The 18,189-nt window shown below is 41.6% G+C and overlaps 1 protein-coding gene across 1 annotated transcript in view; it reads left to right on the forward strand.

Moving 5' to 3' along the window:
- The window catches only part of USH2A (usherin), a 588,113-nt gene that overhangs the window by 548,114 nt on the left and 21,810 nt on the right, over nucleotides 1–18,189 (forward strand). Inside the window, exon 64 of the mRNA XM_056852957.1 lies at nucleotides 14,956–15,165. Within this exon, the coding sequence (XP_056708935.1) occupies nucleotides 14,956–15,165 (210 nt within the window). The remainder of the gene's footprint in view (nucleotides 1–14,955; nucleotides 15,166–18,189) is intronic.

Consider the following 18,189-nt stretch of genomic DNA (forward strand, 5'->3'; position numbering starts at 1 on the left):
GGTTCGTTTCCCCACTCCTAAACATGAAACCTGCTGGGTGACCTTGGGCTAGTCACAGTTCTCTCCGAACTCTCTCAGCCCTACCTACCTCACAAGGCATCTGTCGTGGGGAGAGGAAGGGAAGGTGATTGTCAGCTGGTTTGAGACTCCTTAAAGGTAGAGAAAAAGGTAGAAAAACTCTTCTTCTTCCCCAGATCACAGCCCCACAGACTCTTCTCTTTGGGACAAAGGGAATGTACGTGTTCATAATTTATTTTCCCTTAGATTCCCCTTTTTGTCCCAATCACACTAAAGCACGAGTAGCATTGCTAGGACTTTATTATTGTATTGCAATATTGTTTCATGTTTTTGCTTTCCCTTGTGTATCATCTTTCTAGCCTTGGATCTTGTTAGGGGGATAATGATTATTTCTTTGCTGGCCCAATGCTTATGGGGAGCAAGCAGAGCACACTAACTGTACCTCCCTCTTGACATATACCCGAACATGCGTCCACACACCACACTTCCCCTTGGTATTTCCGCAACAAAATACTTAAGACATTAGCTGGATGGAAACAGCCACAAACCTGTTTCTGCCAAATTACTCCCAAAGAAACAAACCCCAGGTGGGAGCAGGGAGTGAGTCCTGGCACTTTCCCTCTTATGATGGGACTCCTAGCTACTGTTTTAGCAGACCTTCCACTCAGCCTCCACATGGCTTTTCTGTCATGCCAATAGCCCTGGTCACATGTTACAGTGAACACATATCCAACCTTCATGTATATGGGGGCACCTGTTTGTAAGAAAGAGCCAATGTGCATTTACTTTACAAATGAGACCATGGACCTAGTACCTGGATAAATCTGGGGTTTCAATCACACATTCAGCTGTACATGCATGAAATGTAACATGAGAATTACGTGAGAATTACTCAACGCATATATAAAGGCAAATAATTGTGTACAATGTACACGGATTGTACATGTGTTCACTTTAACTTGTGAACAGGGCTTCTATGAATACCTTCCTGGCTAATAGAGCCAGTGTGGTGTAATGGTTAAGAGTGGTGGTTTGGAGCGGTGGACTCTGATCTGGAGAACCAGGTTTGATTCCCCACTCTTCCACATGAGTGGCGGAGACTAATCTGGTGAACTGGATTTGCTTCCCCACTCCTCCACATGAAGCCAGCTGGGTGACCTTGGACTGGTCACAGCTCTCTCAGCCCCACCTACCTCACAGGGTGTCTGTTGTGGGGAGGGGAAGGGAAGGTGACTGTAAGCCGGGTTGAGTCTTCCTTAAGTGGCAGAGAAAGTCGGCATGTAAAAAACAATTCTTCTTCTTCTTTGGAGGGCAGTTTGGTCTCCAGCTCTGTATCGCCACTCATGTTATGAACCCAGGTTGAATCTGGAGTCACAGCTGCTTCGTAAAAATCCACAATGGGGAACAGAAACAAGGGAGTGGTGAATCCTGAAAATTCCCTTCTCAAATTAAGTGGTGGCAAGAGGCTAGGTTCCAGCACAGGAAAATATGTGAACGTTATTTTGTCATAGTGGTTTGATAAGGGAAAGGAAAAATCCACCGGATATCATTGTCATCTTTGCACATCTGCCCTATCTTAGTTGATAGCTGTTCCCTTGGGGTGTCTTCAGCATGGAAGTGGGAGATAGTTCCCTTTCTGAATCACACCTGTCACATGCATAGTGAGAGCAAAAGGAAAGGGGGATGCTCACAGGTTTGGGGTTTGTTTTTGGTAGCAGGAACTCCCTGCCCCCCAAATACCCAATAGATGTAGATAGGTTGGAGCAAATGTGAATGAATCGGAGGACACACTCACACAAAACTTTGCAAAATTGACATGAAGAACTATGGAAGGGTTCAACCATTCCAAAGAACAGAAAGCAAAATATACAGGGTGTTTACCCACACAGAAAAATAATACTAGATGAAATTGTGCAGATGTTGCGATGATAGTGAAGTAAGGCTGCTCTGCTATCATCTCTGCCATCCGATAAGCCTCTGGGTAAGCTGCGTGTGATTGGATTTGGCATAAGTTTTCCACCACCTGTGCTTAATTAGTTAATCAATTAATTATTGAGTTCACTCTGAAACTGGGCACGCCTGTCTCAGGACTGGGAGACAGTTTTGTTCTTTCTTAGCCATCTATTGTGTTGAAGTGTGTGTGTACCTGTGTGTGTTTATTCCTCTCCCATTGATGTCACTTGTGGCATCCCTCTTGGATCTATTCTTAGCCCCGCCATTGTTGACAATTTATATGTTGCCTGCGATACACGTTATTCATAAGTATAGGGATTTACTTTTGCTATTATGCTGATGAAACCCAGATTTATATTTCACTTAAGCGCGATATTGATTCTGCTGCCTCTCTCTTGGAGGCTTGTTTGCTGGCCATAAAATTTTAAATGCGACTAAATTTCCTCCAGCTGAATGAAGCTAAAATTAAGGCACTACAGGCAGGCTCTTTGCAACACTTTAAAAAATGCTGTCAGTCATCAAGGTCCAGCTTGATGGGTTTGACATTAGCAGTTCAACTGAGGTCAGGAATGTTGGATACCTTTCATTTCCTTGCTGGAGCTTTAGCAAAAGTCCATTTTACTGGGGGGGAGGGGGCATCCAGAAATTCTGATAGGCTATTTGTTTTGTTAGAGTAGAAATCCCCAAGTCTTATACTTAGGGTTGCCAACCTCCAGGTGGTAGCAGGAGATCTCCTGTTATAACGTTATAACGGCTGATCTCCAGCTGATAGAGATCAGTTCACCTGGAGAAAATGGCCACTTTGGCAATTGGACTCTATGGCATTGAAGTCCCTCCCCTAACCCCGCCTTCCTCAAGCTCTGCCCCAAAAACCTCCTGCCGGTAGCAAAGAGGGGCCTGGCAACCCTACTTATACTGGACCATACCAATGTACCATTAGTGTATTAGAGAAATATGCCAATTTAAAAACAAAACAAAATACATGCCCCTATGCACCCAAAACCAATCCACAGAAGGGACTGCCTTCTTCCAGTCACAATCTCTACATCATTGTATATAGCTCATTCAGTCACCTCAGTCAGGGGTTTGTGTGCCCAACTTTCCCACTGTATATCCTCCAGCTCTTCTAAAACCTCAAGTTTCTTCTTATGCAGCACTAGGATTGTCTGTTCCAGGTTGAGAAATTCCTGGATATTTGGGGGTGGAACCTGGGAAGGGCAGGGTTTGGGGAAGGGAGAGATGTCAGCAGGACATATTGCTGTAGAGTCCATCCTCCAAAGCCACCATTTCCTACAGGGGAACTGAATGCCATGCTTTTAATGGCATTTTAGATAAATTATTAGTTATTTTAATGCCTCTGTTGTTCATTAGTGTGGTTTAGGGATTAGAGTATTGGACAAGAATCTGGGAGACCCAGGTTCAAATGCCACTCTCCCATGGAATCCCATGGATTCCAAACTCCCATGGAATCACCCATTCTCAGCCTAATCTACCTTACAAGGTAGTTAATATGGAGTAGAGAAGAACTATGTAAACTTCTTTGGGTCCCCATTGGGAAGGTAGAAAATAAAAGAAGAAAATAAAAATAAAAAATTTGCTGTTAATTTAAAGAAAAAAGTCAATGTAGCATGTTTGTTGTTGTTATATGCACAAGTTAGGATACACTATTACTTTGCTGGTATAATAGGAAACTGATCTCAAGCTGCTTCAAAATCTTTCATACACAATCCAGTTAAAAAGTCACTTCTTTCTGACCAAAGTTCCTACCTTTCTAAATCTCTGTGTATAACAAGTAACTGATTTGCAAACCTATGTTTATTCCTTAAACCCCCCAAAAAGTATCCCCCCACCCACACACTATTGAAGACCTACACTGGAAGGACCTCCTTAGTTAGATTGTGATTCTGATATATTCAAATGCCATGACAAGCCTACCTTTTAAAAAGACATTAGTGTGAGTGCCGTGGGAAAATATACCACAGAGCTGTGGCCCAATTGATATGATTTCCTTGATTGTATCTTTTTATTTATAAGGCATAATTTATGAGCAGTGAAAACCAAACTAAAATGAGTGATGACTAACTACAGCCAAAGTAATAAATCAGAAGCACTGAAAGAAGTAGTGATTTTGATCGAATCTATTGAATTAGCTGTTGCCCTTAGCCATTACAGGTATTGGAAAGACCTTTTAATATCTGCTTATCTCTCTCCTGAGAATGGTTTAACTATCTCATTATGTACCCATAGGAAACAAATTATTAAATTGTCTGCCTTTTAGAGTTAAACACGTTTGCATCTCATCTTCATTACTGATGTGGTAGAATATTAAAAGGTACAAGTGTCAGTTGAAACTTTGGTAACCATTTTTTAAATTTCAAACTCCTTAATTTTTTTTTTTATATATATCTACACCTTGAACGGAAGCAGTTGTGGAAACTGCAGTGTTAGAAAACCTTCTTATCAAGTATACATCTACATGTGTGTAGATATACCAGATTGCATTGTCTGACAGCTTAAGTTTTTCCTGGTTTGGCACAGGGCTGGATCTACATTTTTTTTTGAAGGGGGGCAAAAGTACAAAATGATGCCCCCATATATTATACACACACACACACGTGTATAATCAACATATATAATCAACAACTCTTTTAAATGACATTATAAATTAGGTTCACCTCTATGAACTTTTAATGAATAACACTTTTACATTATTTTATCGATCTCTAATGTTTGAATATTCCCTTAACCCGTCTGCACACATAAAAGCCTAACCCAAAGAAAAGGTTTTTCAGCCTAGCCTTTTCCCAGACATTTTTTTTAAATACAGCACGCTCCTTCACAGTCTGATAAAGTACAGCCCAAGAAAAGTTTCATCTGGTAATTATGCTGCTAGAAGCTAAAATGACAAACGTGAAGCTACTGTACTGTACCGCCCCCTCTCTGCCTGCCACCTGGGGCACCTGCCCCCCTTCGCCCCCCTAGATCCAGCCCTGGTTTTGTGCCATAATCTAAAGTCTCTGCTCAGGCTTGGATCCAACAAGATATGGCAAGTCTTATCTAACCCCATTTACACTTTTGTTGCATAGAGTGATATGAATCATTAAAAGGAAATTGGGCTGCAGTTTGGATGTAGTATGGGCTTTTGTTATAGTTCAGTGAAAGATATAGTTGCTAACCTTGTTCCTTAATTTAGCAATATCCATACTTAAAGATGTCTCTTATCAAACACATATGATAATTTTGGGATCGTTCCAGTTTGTCCTAATGAGGGTTGCAGAGGCACTACCCAAAGCACTTACATGTATGCTCTGCTGATAATAACTTTTTGGTGGTCCCTGGCCCGAGGAGTGTGCCTTTTCGGCCATGGCTCTGGCCTGGTGGAATGCTCTGCCTAGTAACATCAGGGCCCTGCGGCACCTGAAAGAGTTCCACAGGGCCTGTAAGACAGAGCTTTTCCACCAGGCCTACAATTGAGGACAGCTGCAGGGGAGATCAGTACAGGCCTCCCTACTCCCCCCTTTTTAAATCTACAATCAACTTATTGGGGGTGGATAGGTTTTGAGCTGCTATCTGTTTTGGGGTCGGCATCATTTATGCAGTGGGCGCTATATACATATGGCGACCATCTTTGTAATAATTGAGGGATGGTTTTATGGTTTTATATGTTTTATTGTTATATTGTAAAATTTTAATGTCACCCACCCTGAACCCGGCCTGGCCAGGGGAGGGCGGGTTAGAAGTATGGGGGGGGGGGGAATCCATGGATGTAGTGAAAGATAAGACAGCTGCAGCTTCTCCCACCCATACTTCTCTACCCCCTACATTGAGTATAGTAAAAGTACGTGTACGTTCTCTGGACTACAATCTGCAAACTGTTGGAAGGCTGTCACTAAAGGAATGATTATTTAGAGACTATTCTTCTGCAATATCTTATGGCCATGGCCTGTAACACAATCACTTGAAACATTAACTTGGCTGCCTTTTTAGACCTGGTGTCATGTGGCCATCATTGTCTGCAGGACAGGTTCTATGAAAGTGCATTTTGCAGCCACCCAAACGAGTTTCTTCTGCTTTGCCTAGAATTCTTTAGCTCTCTAAGTAGATGGATTCCACTGAGCTTTTTCTACTTTCAAAGTGCTCTCTGGGCAACTGGCCAAGAAAATGAAGATGAAGACATCTGAATTACTGCTTGGGTAGATGAATCTGGAGTCTTCTTATGGCTTTCTTAAGCCTATGCACCTTCTAATGATGATAGAGATTTTGGCAGGGCTTTGAATTTGGGGTCTGCACAGCATGATGTAAGCCTAAATTATACAAGAGGCAATATATAGTCTATGATTTCAAGGCATAAGTACTTTTTGTTCCCATTTTCCCTTTGAATCTATCACTTCAAGAATATTTTAAGATTCTCAAATGAAATCTTTATGCGTTGTCCATGAATGAAGCATTAAAACTCAAAGGAGGTTGGCGTAAGCTTTTTTTGGTAGCTCAATGACTGTGTGTGTATTCAGACTCCAAAATAAATATGATCACATAGATCTCAGCTCATGTACCTCTTACTTTAGATTGCATCCAACCTGCATTATTTTCAATCCAAATGTCTTTTAGTCAATGTAATTGCCCCACAGATGTCCTGTATGTATGCAGAGTTCACATTGCATTTATCTTAATAAGTAGAAAATGTTCCCATAGTAAAAGTTGACTCATTAGGACTCTCTATGAACTCTTTCTTTTTCCCCAGTCTGCATTTATACATTCTGTTCATCACAACAGTGCAAGTGAATATGGACTGTGGAATTTTGCTCTCCTTCTGCTGTGTGAAGGGTTGCTTGCACTGCTGCTTGTGTAAATTTTTCCCCTTGTGCCAGCATAATCAAATCACAGAGCTCAAATGCACCAAAATGCCATCAACATGTAGAACCATCAACTCCTGTACAGACCAATGTATGGCATTCTTATCTCATATTTATGTATTTATTTAAAACATTTTTATGCTGCCTTTCTGCCCTATCAGGGTCCCCACGGAGGCAAACATTAAAACATTAAAACCTTTGAACAATTAAAAATAACATTTAAAACTATAAAATAACAAGTGGGGGGGGGGCCTGCGGAACTCATGGGGGATCCCATCCCCCCATTGCTGAGCCCGCCAAGGTTGCCTCCCCTCTGGCCTTTCCCACTGATGCAGCCGCCACCCACCCACCCACCCAGTCTCAATCTTGGCTAGTGAGCCCACTCCAGGCTCACCAGCCGAGGCACCCATCTTCCACACCAGGCCCAATCTCTAGGCATCTGTCAGCATCTCTTCCAATCCAGAGCAGCTGCCTCTGGGCCAGTGGGGATGCTGGTAGCCACCAATGGTAGAAGCATTCTCTGTGCATGAGCAGAGAACACTTTATTTACTTTTGGGGCCATTGAACCCCCTGGGTGTTTTTTTTTAAAGTTTCAGATTTTTCTGCAGACCTAGGGGGTCTACTAAGGCTGCCGAAAAACTTGTTGTGGGTGTGCCCCTTATCTGCGGATTTAAGTATCAGCAGGCAGAAGGCACACTTCAGAATTAGATTCAATTAAAACACATAAACATACAGCAAGAGAACCAGGGAGAAGGCCAATAACCATTACTGGGGTATGCCAAACAAAACAAAAAAGTCTTCACCAATAGAAGGAGGCAGACGAATCTCCTAGGGGTTCTTATGAATATAAGAACCTGCCTCATATTGAACAGGACCACTGGTACATCCAGCTCCTTACTGTCCACTCTTGCTGGCAGTGGTTCTCCAGGTTCTCAGAGAAAGGTCTTTCCCAACACCTGCTATTTGAGATCCTTTTAATTGGAGATGCAGGGATTCTGCATGGAAACCTGTGATTTGGTATTGGCAGAAAGCTAGCAGCTGTGATGTTCTGCAGTCATATAAATGCACAAACTGACTTCATGAGGGCAATGGAGAAGCAATCTCCCACGTAATAGGAATGACAGAGAAAATCATATGTACAAGATCTGGCAAGGGTGCATTTAAGGGTGCTTAAAAGAGTTTTAAGCTACTAAGAGTAGAAAAGCCACTAAGACAAGAGTGAAACTCAGAAAAACTTGATAAAAATGCAAGAAAGTGCAAATTTGAGTTAGGGTAAATTGTAGCTGAGAAAATCCCCCAGGTTTTACCGGAGTTTCCTTGCAAACGAGTGAGACATGCTATATTTTCACTTAAAGGATTTTGCCCTACCACTGTACATAACATCTGCAATTTATATAGGGCCTGTGGCTATCATGATGCCAAAGACCATTGCAATAGTACAGGTCATACAGTCATAATGTAAAAACAGCAATGATTTTGCCAACCCACATGGTAGATGGTTCCTGCTTGTACCCTATTTTTTACTTAGTGTAATCATCCCTTGGGGGAATCAGTTGTGCAGAAGCACCCTTGACATTTGAGCATAATTGAGATGATGGGGGGAAACATTTGCAACAGGATTAATGCATGTCTTATTTGTTCGGATCCTTTATCTTTAGTCTTTGCAGATGTGAATCACATTTATCTTCAAAAAAGGCGATTCATAAAGCAAACATTGTCCCTGAAATGAACAAGTGTTATTAAATTGCTACACCTGTATTCATAGCAAAGATTTTACTGATATAGTGTGTTTTCTTCTGGCAATTGGCTTGTTGGACTTCATGGGACTTATTAGGAATACTTTACATAGATCACTGATGTTATGCCACCAGGGTTTTACTAGCTGCTGCTCTTTTTACCTTAGAGATGCAGTAGTAATGTAGCATTGATTCTGGGGTTGCAACTGAATCCGGGAACATATAGATCACAGTGTCTCCCACTATAAACTTCTGCAGCTCACCTGAAGTGTTCAGGATATAGAAGAAAAGAAGGCTACAGCTGTTTTACACTTTAAGTGAAATGTTAAGTTTTGCCTTCCCCAAAAGTGGAAAAGATCACAGAAGAGAATGTTTTACTGCAGTGAGAACCGCTCAACATGAAAGCTTACTAAGGAATACGTAATATGAAAAATCACACAGACAGTCCTCTTGTATTGCCATTTAGATCTATCATTCTGATTGATCACTGTGTGTTTCGTTATTATTGAGTCTAATTTAACCCTATACTCTCGCACATCCATCTACTCCATCTATTGTACCTGACATTCTACAAATTACTTACTCATGCAAATGATGACCTCAGTCAACCTTTTATGCTATTCGTGTTTAATTATACAAATGGTATCTGATAAATAAGATTATACATCCTTCCATATGTTTATTCCCTCCTTGATGAAAGTGAAATTTAATTTTCATGCAGATTTGTTGGAGACCGTGTTTTAATAAGTGCTGAGTTTTCTATAGTGCGCAAATCACCTGGTTTTGGGAAGCTGACAAAAACAAAATCAGTGGGCACAGTTCACAGAGATTAGCAGTTTTTAATCAGGCCCAGTTCTTGCAGCTGTATCATGGAATCCTAGCACTGAAGCCCACACTTGTTTGTAGTGATATAACAAAATGAATGTGCTGGCAAAAACCAATATGAATAATAGAAGAGATGCTACCTTAAGTGCTCTTTTCAAGAGAATGTTTTTATATTCAGTAATAAGTTAATGTTACTAGGTGAACTGTTGCATTAATTCCATTAACACACTGATGCCCTTTGAAAACAATGTTGCATTCAGTAGCTAAAGCTTTGTCTCACCAACTGAATAGAAATAAATTGAACATCGATGATAAGGTGGTTCCACTTTTTTATTTTGTAGATTTGTATGCCATCTGTCAATACCAGTTTTCTAGGTGGTTCAGCCTTCCATCCTTCCGAGGTCGGGAAAATGAGTACCCAGCTTGCTGGGGGTAAAGGGAAGATGACTGGGGAAGGCACTGGCAAACCACCCCATAAACAAAGTCTGCCTAGTAAACGTCGGGATGTGATGTCACCCCATGGGTCAGGAATGACCCGGTGCTTGCACAGGGGACCTTTACCTTTACCTTTTTATAACTTTAAAGCAGCACAATTTATAATCATTTAAAACAAACATAAACTTCTGTAAAGCCCACAAAACAAACAGCAGACCTATGAGCAGCAGTTAATAAGAGGTCTGCCTTAAAAAACCCTGTGTGCATGTAAAGTGCTGTCAAGTCGCAGCCAACTTGTGGAGACCCAGTAGGGCTTTCAAGGCGAGAGACTAACAGAGGTGGTTTGCCATTGCCTTCCTCTGCACAGCAACCCTGGTATTCCTTGGTTGGTCTCCCATCCAAATACTAACCAGGGCTGACCCTGCTTAGCATCTGAGATCTGATGAGATCAGGCTAGCTTGGGCCATCCAGGTCAGGGACTCAAAACCTGCCAGTGCTTTAATTAAAAGAGGCAAGCCATGGGGGCTTCCTGAGAGATGGCAAGAGGTTGTGGCACAGTGGTAGGGCACATGCTTTGAAGCCAGAAAGTCAACAGTTCTGTCTCTGGAATTTTCAAGTTAAAGGATCTTGCTCTGTTTGAGCAGCTTTTAATCAGGACTAGGTCTAGCATATTGGGTATCTGGATACTGGAATCCTAGAACAGAAACTGGCAGAGTCATTGCAGTCATAACAGACAATACTGAGCTAGATGAACCATTGATTTGATGCAGTAGAAGGCAGCTTAGGGTTGCCAGGTCCTTCTTTGCCACCGGCGGGAGGTTTTTGGGGTGGAGCCTGAGGAGGGTGGGGTTTGGGGAGGGGAGGGACTTCAATGCCATGGAGTCCAATTACCAAAGCTACCATTTTTTCCAGGTGAACTGATCTCTATCAGCTGGAGATCAGTTGTAATAGCAGGAGATCTCCAGCTAGTACCTGGAGTTTGGCAAACCTAAGGCAGATTCATATGCACTTTGTTAACCATGGAAGCTATTCAAAAGGCCGTGCTTAGGGGTTGCCAGGTCTGGGTGGGGAAATAATTGGAAATTTTTGGGGTGGAGCCTGGGGACAGTGGTTTTTGGGGAAGGAAGGAACCTCAGCAGGGTACAATGCCATAGAATCCACCCTCCAAGGATGCCATTTTATCCAGGAGAACTGATCTCTGTTGTCTGGAGATCTGTTGTAATAGCAGGAGATCTCCAGGTCCTATCTGGACTTTGGCAGCCCTAGCCGTGCACTAGCAGAAGCTAATTTTACAATCCCAAAAAAGATGATATCCACAGGCTTGTAGCCATGGGAGGGAGGAGAGTCACCTTGAATCACAAAGAAAGGTAAAACATAAAGTAAAATAAAATTTAAAAGGTTCTCATGGAAGAAGACTCTGACATGCTCTGAGCCCAGATGATTTAGGGATTTAACGCTTTTAAATAGGGCTGTCAATTCGGTTCGGCCCGAACTGAAAATCAGCCGAATTTCCCCTGATTCTGTGGTTTTTAGTTCGGGAGGAACCGAACTCAAAACTGGCGGGGAACCGGGGGGGCCGAATTCAGCGAGTTCGCGAATAAATTCGGCAAATTCGGCCGTCAGTAAGCAGCATTCTCCTCCCCCGGCCAATCGGTGAGCAAGCTGGGTCTTCTTCTGGCCAATCAGTCAGGATTGAGTACTGGAGGAATCAGCTGATGTGCGGCCTGGCCAGAGAGAGAGAGAGAGAGAGCGAAATCCTCGTGTGTGTGTGTGGGGGTGCTTGTGCACATTCGCTCCTTTCTGTGGCTGCAGGGGGTGTATTTTTTGGGGTACAGACACAAAACTTTCACTGGAGCTTCAGATGAAGCTTCTTAAGGTATCCCCCAAGTTTTGTAAACATTGGGTCAGGGGGTCCCGAGATATGGGCTCCCCCCTTTTTCTTTCCATGGCTGCAGGGGGTGCATTTTTGGGGGTACAGATCCCAAACTTTGAGCGGAGTTTCAGACCAGTGTTCTTAAGATACCCCCCAAGTTTTGTAAACATTGGGTCAGGGGGTCTCGAGATATGGGCTCTCCCTTTTTCCCTCCCCCCTTTTTCCATTTATGTGGCTGCAGGGGGCGCTTTTTTGGGGATATAGCCCCCAAACTTTTAGCATAGCTTCAGTCAATTATTCTTAAGATACTACCCAAGTTTTGTAAAGATGGGTTCAGTGGGGGCAGAAATATCGTCTCCCCCCTTTTCTCTTTCCATGGCTGCAGGGGGCGCATTTTTGGGGGTGCAGATCCCAAACTTTCAGCGGAGTTTCAGACCAGTGTTCTTAAGATACCCCCCAAGTTTTGTGAACATTGGGTCAGGGGGTCCCGAGATATGGGCTTTCCCCTTTCCCCTTTCCCCTTTTCCCTATTGGGATGACTGGATCAGCCGATCCTGTGCATCTCCAGAGCAAAACGTTCCGTGCCTAATTGGAATCATCTTGGATTACAAGTCCTCTTCAGCCCCTCTTGATGGAACAGAAGACAGCCACAGTAAGACCCCTTTGGGGGCTTTAATCTATAATTTTTCTCCTGTGTATGTTTGTGTGTGGGGGGGAAAGCAGAGTCTGTGTGTGTGTGGGGAGTTAGCAGTTTCTGTGGGTGGGGGGGAAGCCAAAGGGGGCTTTCGTCGGTTCTGCCTGGGGTGTGTGTTCCCCCTCGAGTCTCTCGCTCCCTGGTTTGAGGGGGGAGGTTTCAGTTGTGTGTTGCAAAGGTGTTGTTTAACAAGGTTGTGTTGTTTTGCAAATTTCTCAGCTGTTGTCGGGGTTGGGAGCTTTGTGCGTGGGCGGCAAGCTCTGCTGAGAGATGCACATTAAGGGTGGGGGGACCCCTTTCAGGGCCCATATCTCAGCCCCCCCGACCCAATCTTTACAAAACTTGGGAGTCTTTCAATAAACGTTCTTTGAAGCTCTGCCGAAACTTTGGGACCTCTAACCCCAAAAATGCCCCTCCAGAGCCGCGAAAAGGCGCGATTGTGTTTTTAATGGCTTTATTCGGCCGAATTTTTTCCCGAACTTTGAATTCCCGCCGAATTGAACGGATCCGAAGTGGGGGAGTTCGGACTTCGGCACGTACCGAACCCACAAGGGCCAAATTCGGCCGAATCCGAACTGTACCGAATTTTTTTTTTTTTGACAGCCCTACTTTTAAAACAGCATTTTAAATTGGGCTTGGAAGCCAGTGGAGTTGTAAAACTGATGTAAGATGTTATACCAACCGAAATATGGGTAGCAGCATTTTGTACCAACTGAAGGTTTCAGATATTCTTCAAATTCAACTTCACTTAGAACATACTACAGAACTCTCCCAGACATCAGTAATGGTGATGTACTAAAAACATAATTCCAGTACTGAAAGAGTTATGCTGTTTACCTATTGACTTCTGCTGGTTATCATTTTTACATACCTACATGATTTAAGATTATAATACTTAAAATGGCCACCTTCTAGCTTCTTTGGCTGTGTGAAAACTGAGTTCATCTGCCTAAGTCCTATGTCAAAATGTTTTTCTTCATCTGCCAAGATTTTTTCCCTTCTACCCAGCCTCAAGGTGTTATATACTGGCTGTATTTGGAAAGGCCTTCACATGCTGTGAAAAGTTAATGTGAAATTGTTGATCCCCCCTCCACATAGTCACTATTTGAGAATCCAAAAGCAAAGCCTTATCTGTCATCTATCGCTCCCAGGTTGCAAACATGATCCTTCAGTGAGAGTGTTGCTCAGTAACAACAGGAATTTTTCTCCCTGCCTGTCTACCAGGTCCCCACCATCAATTTGGATTGGGTTTAAGTTTATTTAACTTCTTCCAGTCCATTACTGATTCCAAACATCCATTCAAGAGCTTCGCCGCTCCACCTGGACCTATAGAAAAATAGAGATACGTTTGAGTATCATTACAAGGTATCTCAGTTAGAAGGTATTTTTCAATCCTGGGAGTGAGTGAACGAAAGTGGAATGGATTAGGAATAGGACACTTTCGGTCAGAAAATTACTGTTTTACTCAGAGAATGACAAACACAGAAGAAATGGAATTGTTCTAATAGTGAGGTGAAATATAACACAGGCAGTCAGGAGTTACTCATCAAGAACTGGTCTGGTGGCTGTGCTAATTTGTGACAGAATATTATCCTATCTTTGCTGGTTAACTCAGGAAGGCTGCTTGGTTGTCCTATCTGTTCTTTTGGATATTTGCTAAACAAGCACTGGTTACTCGGGCTGGATTTAAGGGGACCTCATGAGTCACAAAATAAGCCCTCAGGCAGACACAATGCACAGTTTCCTGGCTACCTCATCACAAGACCGCGGTTATCTGATTTCACCTGAAGGGTTAATTAAAGGTCTTTGGCCTGACTAAGATGGAGTCTGCTTGCTATAACACTGTCTTCTGTGTATTAGAAGGTTGTTAATGAAAGAATCCAGGAGTGGAGAAAGTCAAGGGGGAGACTGGTGTCCAGTATACATATGGCTTCTCTTCCTATAGTTCAGTGATGTTGTTGTTACCCTTCTGCACTGTTTATTCTAGCTTCAAACCTCTCGACAGAAAATAGAACAGGCACCCTTTGTGCTAGAGAACTGAATGGACACGTAATTATCAAAAGCTCTGCAGTGGCACTTGATAGATATAGGTCAATCTTGACCTGCCATTTTCAGAGCTTTGACTCATTCTAATTGGATATTCTAATCCCCTTCAATATGTAGGGTTGCCAACCCCCCAGGTACTAGCTGGAGATCTCCTGCTATTACAACTGATCTCCAGCCAATAGAGATCAGTTCACCTGGAGAAAATGGCTGCTTTGGCAATTGGGCTTTATGGCATTGAAGTCCCCTCCCCAAACCCCACCCTCCTCAGCCTCCGCCCCCAAAACCTCCCATTGGTAGTGAAGAGGGACCTGGCAGCCCTATCAATATGCCACTTAACTGTCACATGTTAGAGTTTTGTGGAAACATTAAGATGAACACACCAATTCCGTCTCTGAGGAAAACAATGCCACAATGTCAGTTAGACTGAAATTATGCAAATATGTATATCTTTTTGACAGACAGTGTAGAGTTTTCTGATAATTTCACAGCTTGAATATAGCTCTTTTTATTTGCATTTTTCAGGTTTGGTCAGTTAACTCTGCCGGCCGAGCTGCTAGCAGTTGGACCCAATGTAGGACAGGCCCAGCCCCTCCTCAAGGCCTTCATGCACCTCAGTTTGGTACAGTAGCTTCGACTTTAGCTGTGGTGAACATCAGCCCTCCACTTAAGCCAAATGGAATAGTCAGTCTCTATAGGCTATTTTCCAAAAATACTAAAGGGAATGATGTGGTGGTGAGTACTGTGCGTGTTTGTTTTTATAGCTATATATTTTTATTGTATTATTACATATTTATGTATGCATTTTAAATGCAGTTTTAATGTTTTAAATGTATTAACACCTTGATGTTTACAGCCTTGGGGACCCTATTTGGGTGGAAAGGCAGCATATAAATGTTTTAAATGAATAAATAAAATATGCACTGATCAATTTGTCTTTGACCCAATAAAATGTGTGATTTAAAATTATTCTTTCAAAATATTTTTTAGTCATTTTTTTCAATTACAGTTCACACTTTACATACATTAGCACATGTAAGAAATGGGTATAGTTGTTCAGCATTCTTAATATTCTTGATGAATTCACATAATGTATTGTATACTGATGACAGAACTTTTGTGCTATCATAGGAATTGTGTGGGACTGGAAAATAATGCAGAAGGGGAGATTTAATAGGTACATGGTTTGAAAACAACTTGAAAGGACAGATTTGGTGAAAACAATAATTTTGTATTTTAGAGTTTGATATTATGGTTGCATTTTTATATTGGTCCTATTTTATCCCTGGTTCTGGATGAAAAATCTCTCTACAAACCATTGAATTCAGTTATCTGGATGCAAAAATCTACTTCAGAATCAAATAATCCCTTCATGTGGCCCAGCCAATTGGTGATCTACTTAAGGGTCCATTATACTTGCATAGCTGACTGTTGTCTAGAAAAATACATCTCCTCCACAAAGCATGCTTGGGTTGCCTGATTTTATGAAACCACACTGGAAGCAAACCAAAGAGATATTCTGCACATTGCAAAGAGTGAGATAGTACAATGAAGAAGAAGAATTCTGGAACAACGGTAGAACAATTTTCACATCAGTGAAACTCTGTTACTATTTTTGGATGCTGAAAAGGCCTTTGATAGGATAGAATGATCCTATCTGTTTAAAAATAATGAAATCTTTGGAATTAATGCTATTATTACCTTCTGCATACAAACTATTTACACAAAACCCATAGCAAAGATTCTGGTAGACTCACAGTTTGCAAACTCTTTGGCTTGGAAATGGGGGGGAAAGCAAGAATTTTTCTAATCACTTTTTGTGTTCATGTCAGCTGTTCACTTTTAGGTCAATTAATTAAATACATGGAGATCAATCTGGTATTGGAACATGTGGATTAGATTAAAATTAACCTTTATGCTGAGAGCATTATACTCCCTTTATAACAGTCTTTAGGTTCTCTTTGTAAATTGTCACAATTAGTGGTATATATCATGGCTTTATTTACGCTATTAGCAGAGATGAATTAGAATTATTTTCTCTATGTCAGGTATAGATAAAAATGTATAAAATAGTATTTTAAAGAAATGTATCTGAAAATAAATAAAACACCATTTACTGTGTAATCCTTGTCTTTAAAAAACACAAGGTATTTACCTTATTTAGTAAAGATGAATTATGCAGGAATCCTCCAAACGGTTAATGAAAACATGGAAAGATGGAGCAAAGTTGAGTTTTACTGGTTTGGTCATATTTCCATCATGGGCAGCCTATTCCTGAGGGGAGGGGCTGTGCTGGTGGCTGGAGGCAGTGCAGCAATGCCACCTCCAAAGGAGGATTTTGGGGGCCTCAAAGGCAGAAAGCTACACTTACTTGCAAGCCCTGTGGAACTGCTCCATAGTGTTCCATGGGGCTACACCACCTGAAAAGGTGACATAAGTGCAAGTAAGGGCAAGGGGCATGTTCCCAGCCTGAAAGGGGGTTAGGAGACCGCCTAAGGGCGGCTCTGCCCCAGGAACACCCCGGGAATGCCCCCTGGGATGTCAGTGAGGAATTATACAACTTGAAGATTGACAATGAAGACATTGAAATTGTTAATGATTTTCTATTCCATCAACCAAAAGGAAGACTGCAACCGAGAAGTGAGAAGGAGATTGAGACAGGGGATGGCAGCTATGAAGGAGCTAGAAAAGATTCTTCAGTGTAAGGATGTGTTGCTGATGACCATGATCAAGATAATTCATACCACTCTTGTCCCTGTTACTATGTTTGGGTGTCAAAGTTAGACAATGAAGAAAACTGACAGGAAGAGAGTTGATTCCTTTGAAATGTGGTATTTGAGGAGAACTTTACAAATATCGTGGACCACCAAAAAGACAAATAGTGGGTTCTAGATAAAATCAAGCCCAAATTCTCCATAGAAGTGCAAATGACTAAACTGATGCTATTGTACTTTGGTCACATTATGAGAAATCAAGAATCAGTGGAAGAGACAATAATGCTAGGAAAACCTGAAGGCAGCAGGAAAAGAGGAAAACCCAGCATGAGATGGATTGATTCAATAAAGGAAGCCATGGCCCTCCATTGCAAGACCTGAGCAAGGCTTAATTATAGGATATTTTTGAAGTAATTCATTCATAGAGTCTCCATAAATGGGAAGCATCTTGATGGCACTTAACACAACACAATTAAATCTATTAATATTATCCAACTAGTAGTTTTTGCTGTTGAATAATCTAAAGAAAACCTGTTCTTTCTCTAGTGGTGTTGAATTTTGATACCAGGGAAGGTAATTTTATAGTAGTATGAGGAAAGGATGAGGGGATCATTATTATTTTTTAAAAAAGATTTTTTATTAACATTTTCAAAAGAAAAGATAACAAACAAACATATACATACACTTCCATTCATACATTTTGCGCTTACTTCAGGAATCAGTTTACATAAACATTGTTCTATTATTATGATATTTACTTAAACATTACTGAACTTGTCTACGTTTATGCTCTAAATTTATCTTCATCTATAACTTGTTCAAAATATATGACTATTATTTTCTATCTCTGTTAAATTTTTATTCTACACTTTCCAGTTAGCATATTCAAAATAGCATTCCCATTTCTTCTGTGAGTCATCAATCGTTCTTCCTTTCAGAATGTTGGTTAGTCTGGCCATCACCGCAAATTCTTCCATTTTTTGTTGCCACTTTTCTAAGTCCGGAACAGTCTCTTGTTTCCGTGATGCTGCCAATACTATCCTTG

The sequence above is a fragment of the Euleptes europaea genome, chromosome 7, assembly GCF_029931775.1.
Source record: "Euleptes europaea isolate rEulEur1 chromosome 7, rEulEur1.hap1, whole genome shotgun sequence".
Classification (NCBI taxonomy): Eukaryota; Metazoa; Chordata; class Lepidosauria; order Squamata; family Sphaerodactylidae; genus Euleptes; species Euleptes europaea.